Genomic DNA, 14,865 nt, shown 5'->3' with positions numbered 1-14,865 from the left:
TTTGATTTATATGTGCATTGAGTCAATTGATCCCAAAGAAACAAAAATTTTATTCAACTTTGGAACATGCCTTAAATTGGTTAATGTCTTTACAACATCATCATGCATCTTAATTCGAATTGTATCTATCCCAACAACCTTATAGGCTATATTGTTTCCCATAAGAACCTTCCCATCATCTATGAGTTGGTACGAACTAAACTAATCCTTATTAGAAAACATATGATATGAGTACCCTGAATCAAGGATCCACTCATCACCTGGGTTTTTTAATAGGTAAAAAAATGTATATTAATAGCACACCTAAAGGGGATGCACCAAGGTACACATAATACATAAAAAATGGGTTAATAGACAAACAAAAGAGAAGAGAAGAACAAAAAAATAAGCTTTCTGTCCTTACCTGGAGTTGAGCCAATAAAAAAAACTTATCAACGATAAAGAAATATCTACATTACAAACTCTAACCCATTTCAATTAAGTACTTAAGAAGGTGAATTTGATTGCTTGGTTTGACTACTCAACACCTTCGAAGGATTTTTTATTCCTTTCCTTCTATAGAGTCTAAAACACCACAAAGGAGTGACCCTCCATGCCATTTTCAATTTTTTTCCTACAAATGAGTCATGCTAACTAATAAGGTTCCCTCTAATTGTTAAGTGCAACACCCAAGCCACTCCAAACATAAAAAATCAGCTACCACAACATACTTGCCTTAGGGTAGTGAAGGAGAAGGTGATCAATCGATTCTTCACCTTTTTTGCACAAGAAATATTTGCTTGGCATTATTTGTCCACTCTTTTTTAGTTGATCAATTGATCTATTGTCAAAATCCTTTCCCGTGCAACTTCTCAAGCAAAGAACCCCGCTTTCATAAGCACCCAAGGATTTCAAACTACACTTACAAGGAAGATCCCCCTTCTAACTTGAGCAAGAGATGAGTAAAACGATTTTACCAAGAAGTTGCCACCTTAAAAAACCTTCCAATTTATTCTATCCTTTTCATTCCTTCTAAGACAAGGAAGCTTTTGGACTGTGTTGTTAACTTCTTTCAGACTAGTATGGGTGTTCCTGGATTCAATGAAAAATCTTCTTCTAAAATGGAAAGTTAAGGGGCTAAGGACGAAGATAAGAGCAATGTGGAGATTGGCTCTGATTTGTCTTTTTTGGTCTATTTGGGGAGAACAAAATCGAAGGACTTTCCCGGAGGAAGAGATGTCTGACCAAAGTCTAAGGAAACTCTTTATCCATTCACTATTAGAGTGGTCTCAACAGTTTTTGAGGTTAGACAATCTCTCTTTTTTTGAATTTTTTAGGTGTCCTTAATGGAGACTAACCTTCCCTTTTCTGGGTCTTTTCTCTCTTTTCTACAGCCTGGTTAGGCTTTTGGTCGTATACTGTCTGTATACATAAGGTGTGCCCCCTGTTTTTAGGTGTTTATTAATTCAATCTGCCTTTGACCATAAATAAAAAAAAAAAGAAAAAAAAGAAGGTAATTGATTGAATTCTTTGAAGAAAAGCAATCACTCCTTCAAATTCCCAATCATGAAGTTATCTAAAGAAACAAATGCTTCACTTGCCCTTCTCCCTTACTTGCATACCTCTCCTCTCCACAAATTCTTAGACACGTGGCTAGGGAGAATAGTGGAGAAAGAGTCCTCTGAAGAAGAATCTTTATATCATGTATCTTTCCAAAATTTTTAACCCTTCTCCCATTGCTAACTATGAGGCAAGATCTGCTACTAAAATTCTCCCATTTGGATCTAATTGCTTTCCACAAACCCACACTACAGTCATCCCTCACAGACTCATACCCCCTTGAGCACCAATCTCCCCTTTCTTCTCCAAACTTACCTACTGTGACCCGCTTCCAAAGAGACCCTCTTTCTAAGGTGAATTTCCAACTTCATTTACCATTGGGAGCCTTATTTAAAAGAGATAAATTTTTAATGCCAAGGGCCCCATTCTTATTATTTGAATATACTATAGTCCAATTAACCAAATAAGACTTTCTTTTAAGAGCCCCCCCTCCCTATATGAAATCTCTTTGAAGCCGCTTTAATCTTAAGCTCACCTTTCTAGGAACTACAGACATGAAATAGATAGGAAGGATGGATAACGTACTCCTAATCAAAGTAAGCCTCCCTCCTTTTCAAAGGTATTGTCTCTTCCATATGGCTAGCTTTTTCTTAAATCTTTCCTCAATTACGTCCTAAACAATTATCACCTAAGTGCCTAACAATAACTAAAAGGACATCTACAATATCTAAATTTTCTCTTGCAATTACTGCATCACCAAATTAAAAGTTTTCTCTTTTTCCTTCACATTCTAGGCAGTGTCTTGCAGAGTCCCCTTCTTTGTTGCAATTGAAACGCTTGTTATTTCCCTAAGACCATGATTCAAATTTGGATAAACCTTTCCTTCCATTACTTTTCTTTCTTGCTCTCCCTCTAACTACCAAAACTTCACCTAAGCTTTCTTCTCTACTCTCAGGTACTCCTTTCTTCAACTCCTTTAAGTTTAGGGCTGCCTTAACATCTTCTATGGAGAGTGTATCCCTACCATACATCATAGCATCTATAAAACGCTTAAAAGATTTTGGTAGGGAACACATTAAAATTATGGCTTGGTGATGCAATACAAAAAATAAAATGCAAGGAGAGCATAATTGAAAGGGCCTTAGGAATCACTCCTAAAAACCTTAGGCTTCACACCCAGGTACTCTTTGCATCTCACAAAGGAAAAACTAGCTGCTGAAAATTCATTCATTCATTGATTCCTTCCAAAAGACAAATCAACTTCTAAATAAGACTTTTCTAGGGACTTATAACTCCTAGGAACTAGACACAGTAAATGCAACTTGAAAATGACAAACTTGGATAGATTACTGACCGTATCAAAGACTATTGAAAAATGGTAACAATAATGACTGAAAATGGTAACTTATAACCATTGACTAAGCCCATAACTTAATTTTTGAAAGTACTTTCAAGGATGAACCCATATTGACTTATATAAGATCCCAACTAAGCTCATTATCATCCAAAGAGTGTCAAATTAAAGCTTGGGCCTTGGAGCCCACTCCTTCGTGCCTCTAATAAACTTTTAAAGGTGGCTGCCACTTGTCTCTATCACTTGGTCTTCATCAATTCTAACACCAATATTCCTTAGATCCATAATAGTTTTATTAAACTCATCATGGCGACCTTTAATGGATGTACCTTCTTCCATCTGTAAAGTGAGCAACCACTTTTTCAAAATACAAGTGACTTGTAAGAGATTTCGTCATATATAGACTTTCTAGCTTCAACCATAACTTGGTAGTCGTATCATCTTTAGCAACTTCATGAGGTACCTTATTATCCAAGTACAACATAATAGCATTTTGTGCTCTCTCCATAGGTGGATCCTTCTCTTAATCAAACATCGTTGTTGGTAAAGCCTATATACTTCTCAATGCTTTAGACAACCACTATTGAACCAACGAGGCATGTATCTTAATGCACCATAAACTAAAATCATTTCTTCTATCAAACTTCTAACCTCAAACTTTGTCATCATTCCTGATCTAACAACTTAAGCTTTGATACTAGATTGTTGTGAAAAATCACGACAAAGAATAATAAGAGGAAAAAGAAAATAAGAGAATGAAAGCAAAGAACACACAAAGCACATAATGATTCACATGGTTCGGCATAAGGCCTACATCCATGAGCAAAGACAAAGAACTTCCACTATTATTCAAGGATATTGCAATCCTTAAGGCTCTTAAATCTCAAAGGCCTAATTACACCGAAAAGAGACTCTTTCTTTCAGTCAAAATATTTTTCTTTGTGTATTCCTAATTACATAGGAAAATTTCATATAGGAAACTAATTGTATAATTGCCACAGATACCCATTCATAAAAGAAGATCTCACAATAAGATGTTTCCTTAATAATAATAGGAAAATCCCTTAGATGAACTTCTAATCATGTGAATGGTGAGGGCAACAATCAACAAGTTTTGAATGTGCCTAATAAAGATGCTAATAAGGGTAAAACTTCAATGAGCATTAGAGATAAAAAGGTAGGCATGACTCCCTTATGCTTTAAGCGTGCTAGGCATGGTCATTACATTGTTGTGTGCCCAAACAAAGGTTTACACTTTTAAGTTGTATAACCACAATCTGAATTGGAAAATTATCCAAAATGAAGAGGAGACCTACAGTTAAGATGAACTTAGTGAAGAATGTGATTATTATGATGATATGATGGAAGACCAAAGTCTTGTAGTGCGACCTTTGCTAGCTATCCCAAAGGTGAAAAGAGAAGAAGATTGATGACATACTAGCATTTTCCATACATGTATTTCTTACTAAGGGAAGTTATGTACCATGATCATTGATGGAGGTAGCAATTCAATTATCGCTTCGTAAGAGCTTTTTTTTGTTTTTTGTTTTTTTTTTATAAGCGTGGATGTCCGGGCCAACTTACGCGCACCTCAACTAATCCCACGGGGCCCTGAAGTTAACGACTGGGTAAACCTCCAGTGGCCCTGAGGGGACTCGAACTGGTGACCATTGGGGAGCAAACCTAAGGCCGGACCAACTGAGCTACCCCTCAGGGTTGCTTCGTAAGAGCTTGTTGAGAAGCTAAACCTTAAAATAGTGACACATGCAAATTAATTCCAAGTAGCATGGGTTAACAACACCTCCATTCTGGTAAGTTTTCATTTTTTAGTCACATTTCTTTTTAGTAAGGACTTCGTCCAATGAAAGAAGTTTCACCAATTAAGAAGCTAAAGAAGGCACAACCAAAAAAGGTGTTTACTATGCGTTAATTTGAAAAGGAGGGCGTGGAAAATAAAATTATTTTTTATCTATTGGCCTGAGAAGTGGATGAATTCAAAGAGAATGATAAGCAATATCCAATAGAGGTATGTAATATCCTTGATGATTTTTTTGACTTGTGGCTTGCAAGATTACCTAATAAACTTCTTCCTATACCTTACATAAAACTTACCACAATCTTGTTGATAACAAATAATTATTTTGAGAACTATCAATTTATTTCACAACATTGGAAACTTTTTTTAAGTTTAGTGTTTGTCTTACGTGAACTTGAATAAGTTCAAGAGATCTTAAGAATCCATCTTACCATGGTAAAGATTTGACAAAGAAAAAAAAGGTGGAAAGCATTGCTCAAGATTTTAATTGATCTTTTGGAAAATCACTAAAACTCGATGTCGGAGTTTTTTTTTCAAGTTAGGGGGAGTTGATGAGGATGGACATTAATTTTAGTTGGAACAAAATTAGGATTAGCATTTATTGGAGTAAAATTAGGAGTAGCTAATTAGATTATAGGAGAATTAGAATCATAATAGGTTATTAGAATCCTAGTATAATTTGGATTTCTTAGAGAAACTTATAAATAAGGCTAATTAATGTGAACCAAAGTACTGATTGATGATTAATAATATTACATTTTCTTGCATCCTTTGTAATTTTCAATTATGAGACTCCATTGATTTGCTTCTAGATGAGACTCCTAGAAGCTCTTAGTGCAAATTTAAGGTTTTATCCCTTCTTATCTTTCTCTAAATTTTATTTTATTTTATTTAACTACCATAAATTTTATCCCATGTTCTTCTCCTTATCCCTTAGTGCATTTCCTGTTTTTTATTTTTAAAATTAGAAGCTTCTATATAAAAGTAAAATATCTTTTACAAAGGGTATAGATTTACCTTATGTTTTTAAAAATCACTTTCAAAAATTTTAAAATTTGAGGTAGTAACATTTTTTTGATACCTCAATTTTTTTAAAACCATTACTTTTTCAGTGAAAGCCTTTCAGAGTTTCTGTATTTTATGTCAAAGTTACCACTATTTTCCGATTTCAAAAACAAATGATCACTTAGCAACTTAGCAATATTTTTATAGTACTTAGCTTTGAGTTAGAAATCTTCATCTGATACACCACAACCATCCAAACATTTATCCTAACTAGAGTATAGTTTGAAGTGCTTTCTTGCTTTTTCTATCTCTTAAGACATTCCTTACCCTTCTTTTTCTTGAACTGTTTCCTCCTTTAAAAAGACCCACATCTTCACCAAAACTGCTTTCCAGGCAAAAACCACTTGTTCAGTGGGCTATCATGGCACATCTGATAAAAAAATATCATGACACCAAACCACAGATGTGAGAAGGAAGACCATTTGCTTGGAAAAAGCACCTTTAAAAAGAATTTTACTGAGAAGCACCATTATATAGACATCTTCTAGCAAACTCCTCTCTATCCCCACCATGACTAGGAGATCAGGATGGTGGAGTCACCTACAGCTTATTTCAGAGAATGGGAAGTAAGTTTTAAAACCATAAATTTACATCACTTACAGATTACCTCACAGACAAGGGAAATAAGCTTTAAACCAGATTCCAGTACCATTAAATATCTATTAAAAAATTCCCCTTCTGGTTCCAATTGGCAATGAATGCCAACTTTTTTTACCTTCAAATTCAATGGTTTGGTTATTCTATAACCAGATAACAAGTTTTTTCCTTCAATATACTAAAACACAAAGGAAAATATACAGCTTCATGAGATTCTGGGAGAAGCCATTGTGTTTCATATATAGTCTAATAGCTTAAGTATTTTTGTGCTGGGAGGATCCCTAATTTCTCTTCCAATATCTAAGATTCCTAATACTTCTAGAATTCCATATTTTCTAGAAGTATTAGTGAATAAAGTGGAACTTTTACTTTTTTGTTTTAACATGGTATCAGAACAGGAGTAAAGCGATCAGGCTATTTTTTTTTTCTGGTGGTAACTTAAGGTTTTTGAGGCTGACAGTTTTATTTCTGATGTGATCCAATTAGATTGAATGCTTTTTGCTGTGTGGCATTGATTTCAAAATATGCTAATGTGTGAATCATGAACTCTGTTCTAGTGCTTTTTCAAGTGTTTGGATTGCTCTTTGTGCTGAAATCAGTGTCAATATACAATGTTGGTGTTCAGATTTATAGGCTACTATTATAAAAGCGTATGTTGGAGCAAAAAAGTTCAATCACGTGTTAGAAGATCCTCCTCCACAAGAATCTAAAGCATTCATGTGTGACAGCCAGATGTTTTTGCAGTGATAACATGGTTGCTATATGGTATGAAACCTTCAGTCATCAGGAACTCACTTTATTGAGAAGCTGCGATGTTTGAGGATCAAGTAGGCAAGGCGTTTACTGAAGCTCTTGGAAGAAAACCTCCCCACTTTGCACATGAAGTTGGATCTTACAAATACATATGCCCCAACTTGAGGAGGAGAGTTAAAAACAAGTTAGCAACTTAGATATTGTTAAACTAAGAAAATTTTTTATTTCTCTCCTAATATCTTGGATTCTTAATATCTCTCCCATTATCTAGGATTTCTAATAGGTCTAGGATTCCATTTTTTCTCTATATCCACCATTGTAATCCAAGTATTTTAGGTTAACTTAGATATTGTTAAACTAAGAAAATATTTTATTTCTCTCCTAATATCTTGGATTCTTAATATCTCTCCCATTATCTAGGATTTCTAAAATGTCTACGATTCCATATTTTCTCTATATCTACCATTGTAATCCAAGTATTTTAGGTTAGTTAATTGGAATTTTTTTCTATTTCAACATTGCAAATGATTAAGCGTCCTGATGAAAACAATTTCAGTTTCAGCACAATCGCATATCTCAAATTTTAATAGTTTCTCAATCTCAAAACACAAAAATTTTAGAAGTGTTTTTGGTGGGTGCTAGAACTCAAACAACCATTATAAGTGGAGTGATGTTATAAAAAGAATTAGAGGCTGAAGCTCAAACAAAAGAACTGACACTAAATGTGAATAACTAAGTAATAGCATATTATGTTGCACATGTAGAAACATGCTCAAACAGTTAAGCTTAGATGGGCTATAACATCACATGAAATTGAATAGATATACTCATCCATTGAAAGCATGTCAAAGAGCTTCCAGTTCCATATCAATTAGTGAATGGCACAAATACAATGCATGTGAAATGTGCACCATGCAATAATGATACCAGTGATGACTGGCATTGATGCTTCTGGTGACGCCATAACGAAAGAAAATGTTGGGAAATAGTAGAAGTAGTGGTAGTGATGGAAAATAAGTTGAACCTTTCACACTGGTATGAAATTGTTGAAGTAGGATAGTGGGAATGGTAGTGATGGCCATGCAATGATGGCAGCAATGGTGGCAGTGGCAGGGATATAAATAAGATTTCATTAGAGATGTTATCAGAGTGTAAAGGTTCAAAATTCTGGTTCATGCCACTGAGACAAGATTTCAAGCAGCTAATGAAAAGAAGAGGATATGAGGAATGCTATATAAGGCATATAGCAAGGTGACTCCTATACCTGATTCTCTTCAACAAGAAAATGTTTAGATGAAAACCTGCCCTCTGTTCCCACAGACTTTATGCTATTCTGAGACTCTAAAAATTTGTAATTGTAATTGTTTTAATCCTGTTGATTAAATATGACACCTAAATATCACAACCAAAGAAAATGGAATAATTCCCAATTTAAGGGGTAAATATGCATGGCCTAAACCTTAAGAAAAATTCTTCAAAGTTGTCTGATGCACTATTTGTGATTAGTATCAAAGATTTAAGTAACACATGATTCATGGATACTACAAGAGTTACCTTAAACTTTAGATTATGAAGTACCTTGTAATTGTCAACCAACCGAGTAAGCATCACAATAACAGGACAATGATACTGGATTACCATCTCCCAGAAGTCCTCATAGGTGTGTGGCAGTGGACCTTGTGTAGCTATAAACCGAGAAATGCTTTCGGTGGATGAAGTCTGCATTCAATCAGCATTCCTAAAGGGTCAAACAGGGAATGCAGTTTCGAATACCCCAAATGACTTTCTCCCAAGAGACCGCATGAATCAAGATAGAAAATTTACATGATTAACAGTGGGCATATAAATTTTTACCTCAATGAAGCTTGCATTGATATAGCCCCTAGCTGATGGTCTGTAATCCTTACATGAGTTGAGAACAACCCTGGTTTTGTCAACTGAAGTCAATGGCAATCAAACAACAAACTAATGAAAATTTTAATTTTCAAATAAATTTAACTGCCTTCCATCAATTATTGAAATAATTTAGATAATTTAAACTATTCACAAGAAACAAAAAAAAAACCAACTGGATTAATATACATGGTAGGACATCTGTGTAGCGATTTTTGCTCAAATTGACACTGTCAAGAGCCACAGTGCAGCTTCTCATCATTTCAGATGGTCTCATCCTATTGGCCTGTGATCAAGGGTAAGGTGACTTAATACAACAGGTACAATTGTTGAACATGAATAAGCAGTAAAATAAACTGATATGACACTTCCATAGACAAAAAAAAATTACTCTAAGCTTCAATAACAATCCCACATCACTAACTAACAGAAAATATGCTAAATTGTGTCTAACAACAACATAGGGCATAATATCACTTATACAACATCAAACTCCATGGTGAACCCCAATAAATAATATTCTGCAGATGTGAATGGTATTGGTGAGCCACTTACCTCATGTTTTACTTCTCTAATTATTATTATTTATTTGTTTACCTATGCAACCATGTTAGTTAAGTACTTCATCATCCAAAAAAATTAGTGGATAGTGGGAGTGCCCCACAATGAAGTAAACCATGGTGTCTTAGGAGAACATCATCCTCCATAGAATGAAAAGCTTTATCTAGATCTTGAAAAGTTCAAGAAAAGTAAGAATAGAAAGAAAATAAAGGGAAAAAATGGAAGGAAAGAAAAAGCGAAGGAAAATAAAAATTAGTTTAAAGTTGCTATTTTTTCTTGTTATTTCTCTTCTTTCCTCTTATATTTAAAGAACAAAGAGTTAAAAATATATAAACCTTTAAATAATTTTTATTATTTCTATTTTTCATTTGTATTTTCCATAGAAGACCAAGGCTACACTTGGTTTTAGGAAGGTACTAAGGAGAAGAAAATAAATGCTAAGAAAATGATTTTCTTACCAAGGAAAATAGGAAAGAAAAGCAAATACAATTAAAATTATTTATAAACTTGTGCATTTTCAAATTATTTAATCTTTGCATAGACAAATTAAAATAAATGAAATGAGTATGAAGAAGCATGTAAAAAAAATTTATTAACTTTAAGTTTTTTTTTATTTTCCTTAATTTTTTCTTTCCTTGTATTTTTTTCTCTATTTTTACCCCTCCCATTGTCCCTTTAATTTTCCAATAACCAAACATAGAACAAGAGAATTTTGGATTCCCTCCTTTTTTTGCATACCTCTCCATAGTACTTTCAGTGATACAAACGGAGCCATAAGCTTCACTCTTGGTTAAAAAAATGAATCTTATAAATCATTCATTTTAAGACATTGCATGATACATTTCGGTGGTTGCCACAATGAAATGCTAGCTTTACACATTTTTTATAGTACAAGTTTGTGAGAGTAGACATCAAGGCCTCTTTGGCAACATTTTGAAAACAGTTATCAAAAAACTGTTTTTAAAAACAATTTTCAGAAACAGTTCTCAATTGTTTTCAAAAACAAAATTTTATTTTGGAAACTCAAATACAGAAAACACTTTTCTCAGCTTATTCTCCATTAAGTTACTGTAAACTTATGTATAATGAAAAAGCTTTCAAAGTATTTTCCATCTCTTCAAATTTTGCTAAGAACATTCTTAAATTAAAAAAAAAAAAAATCCAAATGAGAACAACGAACAAGTTCTGAAAAAACTGCCTTATAAAACTCTTATCAAGAACAGAAGAAAATTGTTCAAGAACAAAGGAAAACTTTTCAAGACATGAGGTTTTCCTGGAATTAAATATCAAAATTTTCACATGTTTTCATATAAATGAAATTTCTAAACAAAAGAGACTGAATGCATAATGAAATGATAATTTATAAAACAAACTTGATGTTTCTTAATAACAGAAGGGAAAGGGAAAGGGAAAGCCAAAAACAAAATAAAATAAAAAATCTAACTCAACTCAACAATGTGAATAGATTGAATTCAGAATTCCTATTGATTTTTACTTTTCCCACTTTTTTTTTCTTGGGTGATTAAACCCTTGGTTTGGACAACCCAAGGAATATATATTAAAATTTGAAATCTCAATCTTTTGTCTTTCTCTTCAACTCATCTAAATGGAATAATAGCAATTTTTATGTTTTTACACTACTAAAACTCAACTCATCTGAATGGAACAATAGCAATTTTTATGTCTTTTGCGGTACTAAAACTTTTATTTTTTATACTCTTCCTTTAAACACGCAATAATAATAATACAGAGGCAAGCCACAAGAGTTTAAAATTATGCAGCCAACCAAGCCTATCCACCGAAAATAGAGAGAGATCATTATCATTTCACTACACTGTAGAGAATTAAAAACAAATATCGTGGTAAACATCCATATTTTCCCACTCCTAAACGAAACCATGAGCACCCTCACTCCACCGTCTGTGTCCCACTCTTCCTCGCATCTCTATCTAATCTTCAAAAATATCTCTCCTAACCTTTTCCCTCGATATTCCTAATAACTTTCCTTATTAAATCAAATATTAATATGAAAAATAAGAAACATTCTATATAATATCTTTTGCAAATTGGAATATATACCAATTTGGAATTTGACACTTTCCAACAATCTTCGCTTTCTCGGCAAGCAAACAGAACCTATATTTACCATTGCTGATTCAGAGAAAGTCGTAATCATACCTGCAAGAAAGCGAACTCCTGGCGGATCTTCTCCGGCATCTGGAGCTTATCCTTGAAGAATCTGAGAGCTTCGGAGCAGTGCTTGAACTGATCAGGCGTGAGGGAGAGTCTCGGAGGAGAGTCGGGGGAGAAGTCGAAGGGCTTGCGCGAAGAAGAGACAGCAATAGATTTTCCGGCGGATTCAGCGGCCATGGCCGATCTTCGGCTGGGGCGAGAACAAGGATTGAGAACGTTCCCCGTCGCCCTTGCGATTGGCCGCTCTCAATATTTTGTCACTTCGCTATAGGCCGAGAGCTTAGATTTGAGAGGGCCTTTATTTAGATTTTAGAGGGCCTTAATTTTGACCTAAATTTATTTAATATATATATATATATATATATATATATATATATATATATAAATATGGGGAATTTATGTGACGCAAAATTTTACGTTTTAGAAACTTCATTTTTTACTTTTCAAATTCAGTGGATTTTATAGAAAATAAACGAGTAATAGTGAAGTTGAGGTCCTTCCAAAAATACCCTCCTATAGTTTGACATCTCTCTTAGTTGGATAAGTTGCTTAGAAAAGCCACATAAGCAAGGTCCAAATCAGTTACCCACTTAAGTTAATGACATGACTCATTTACATGTCATCGGTCAACTAGACACTCCACATGAATTGATTTTTTTTTTTAAATATTTACCCCCAAATGTCTTCTTTTTTCTTTAACCAAACCCTAACACCAAAAACTCATGTTCTTTCTTGTTCGTTCACAGGCACAACCCATCACAAGAAGAAAGGATCCATAAAAAATCCAGTAGGTTATCAAATCGCGATAACCCATCAACCCCAAACGAACCTCCAAATTTGATCTCTTATTTTGTTTCTCCTCCATCACCATAAGGAAGACGACATCTTCATTTTCTCACCAAACATCAATCTAAAAATAAAAGTCCAAGTGTGAACCCCCTAACAAAGGTCAGGTAGACAAAAAAACTCATTTCATTTTTCTCCTTGTTGTACTTCCTATTTTGCTTTTACATCGAAGAAGGAGAAAGAAAGCAATTGAGAGAATAATAAAAATATTGTAGTTGCATTTAACTTTTGAAGCAAGGGTTTTTCCAGGTGATATATATATGTTATTAAATTTTGCAATAACTTTATATTTTGATTTGTCATTTTGATTCTTTGAGATTTAAATAATGTCATGGTTATGTGATTTGTGCAATTTTGTGATTTAAACTTGATTACATTGCATATTTCTACATGTTCAATGTTCATTAATATTGTATCTAAATTTATATTTTAATTTATTTAGGGTTTATTTGAAATGAAATATGGCTTAAAATTTGATAAATGATGGGAAAATGAGATGGTGGTAAGCTAGATTGATTTTGTTTTATTTTCTAAATTGTTGTGTTTGTGTTGTATGTGGTTGTTGGGAAGAATATGGAAAAGAGAAGAAAAATATGACTATTGCATGAGAAGGGAATACAATTTTTAGGAATGTTCAAAAAATTTGTTGTTTAATGTTGTTTATATGTAATTCGAGATGTTTTGTTGTTTAATGTTGTTTATATGAGATTCCAAAATGAGTAATTTGAGTGATTTTTTATAGTTGTTAATTGGTGAATCTAACGCATGGGAAAAGAATTCATGTTTAGTCATGAGTAGATGAGTATAAATTTTAAAAATGATTGGGATTAACGTTTGAATAAATTTCTTAATAAAAGTTTTGAATTTGTAATGAACGAGGGTTGAATTGAAGAAGAAAATAAAACAAATTTAGTAAAGCGAGTATGAATTTATGTGGGAATTAGGGAAAATAGTAGTGGAGCCTTAGGTTCAAAATTGATGGTCACAACCACAAATATGAAATTTGTTTTGTTTATGTGTATAGTGGTCATAGTAAGGGTCTACCCTTGGATGAAGGGGTTGACCGTAATTCAGTTAATGACATTTGGATGAAATTATTGTTTTCGTAAGAGGTTGCAATAAGTGAATTAAAGGCTGACCCATTTGTTTGGAGGTAGACCCTTAGTTGTAAACATTGTTGTGGTTTAATCTGGGCAGTGGGTAAAATAAAGGCTGACCCATTTGTTTGGAGGTCAGTCCTTGGTTGCAAACATTGTTGTGGTTTAATCTGGGTAGAGGACAAAATAAAGGTTGACCCATTTGTTTGGAGGTCGGCCCTTGGTTGTAAACATTGTTGTGGTTTAATTTGGGCAGTGGGCAAAATAAAGGTTGGCCCAATTGTTTGAAGGTCGGCCCTTAATCGTAAACATTGTTGTGGTTTAATATGGCAGTGGGGAAAATAAAGGTTGACCCATTTGTTTGGAGGTAGGCCATTGGTTGTAAACATTGTTGTGGTTTAATCTGGGCAGTGGGTAAAATAAAGGTTGACCCATTGTTTGAGGGGATGGCTCGAAGAGAGTGACATTAGCACAATTTGGCTTGAATAGTTACCAAAACAATGGTTGGCCCATGAATTGAGAGGTTCACTCCCTAACTTATATAACATAGCAAATTACTACCAAGTAAAATAGAATAATTGCATTGCTTAATGTTAAGTATACACTATGCATGTCTATATTTACACCATTAATTGTAGACCATGAAATGTAAATGAAGCTCATTTGTAAAGTTTCAAAGATAAACGATATATTAATATATGATGGTCATAGGCGTGATAATCAATTTTGTTATAAGTAAGTTGGTTTAGGCAGTTTTATTAAGAAATTAGTTAATTGTTTCAGCTTAACTAAAGGTTCATGCTTCTAAACAGGAGCTACACATGATCGAGTAACATTTAAATGGATCCAAGTAATACAATTTATTGTTATCTGCACATTGGAGGAGAGCTAGTAAGGGATGAACATGGCAATGTGGAATATATGGGTGGGAGACGAGAGGGTCTAAGTTTAGAATGATCAATGATATATAATGATTTTGTTTCAAGGATTTGTGGGAAAATGAACATCAATATAGTGGGACCAACATTTTCATATACTCTCCCGTTTGATTTATATGCACTTCAACCATTGAAAAATGATGAAGACTTGACAAACATGTTTCAATTTGGTGACTGATTTGCACGTGTATATATATGTTTAGCATCAACAAT

At 33.7% G+C, this 14,865-nt stretch overlaps 1 protein-coding gene across 3 annotated transcripts in view; it reads right to left on the bottom strand.

Moving 5' to 3' along the window:
• LOC117906467 (protein-tyrosine-phosphatase PTP1) overlaps nucleotides 1–12,048 on the bottom strand; it is a 38,699-nt gene extending 26,651 nt beyond the window's left edge. For 2 of the 3 annotated variants that reach the window (XM_034819488.1, XM_034819490.1), the window contains exons 1-4: nucleotides 11,757–12,048; nucleotides 9,207–9,303; nucleotides 8,979–9,061; nucleotides 8,703–8,843 (exon numbers count right to left, since the gene is read on the bottom strand). In XM_034819488.1, coding sequence (XP_034675379.1) covers nucleotides 8,703–8,843; nucleotides 8,979–9,061; nucleotides 9,207–9,303; nucleotides 11,757–11,948 — 513 coding nt within the window. In that variant the 5' untranslated portion in view covers nucleotides 11,949–12,048. The remainder of the gene's footprint in view (nucleotides 1–8,702; nucleotides 8,844–8,978; nucleotides 9,062–9,206; nucleotides 9,304–11,756) is intronic. The other variant, XM_034819489.1, reaches the window with a different exon arrangement.
• Between the last annotated feature and the right edge of the window lie 2,817 nt (nucleotides 12,049–14,865).

This window comes from Vitis riparia, chromosome 18 (assembly GCF_004353265.1).
Source record: "Vitis riparia cultivar Riparia Gloire de Montpellier isolate 1030 chromosome 18, EGFV_Vit.rip_1.0, whole genome shotgun sequence".
Classification (NCBI taxonomy): Eukaryota; Viridiplantae; Streptophyta; class Magnoliopsida; order Vitales; family Vitaceae; genus Vitis; species Vitis riparia.
The sequence above is the reverse complement of the archived record's forward strand: the minus strand, read 5'-3'. Positions and strand labels throughout refer to the sequence as shown.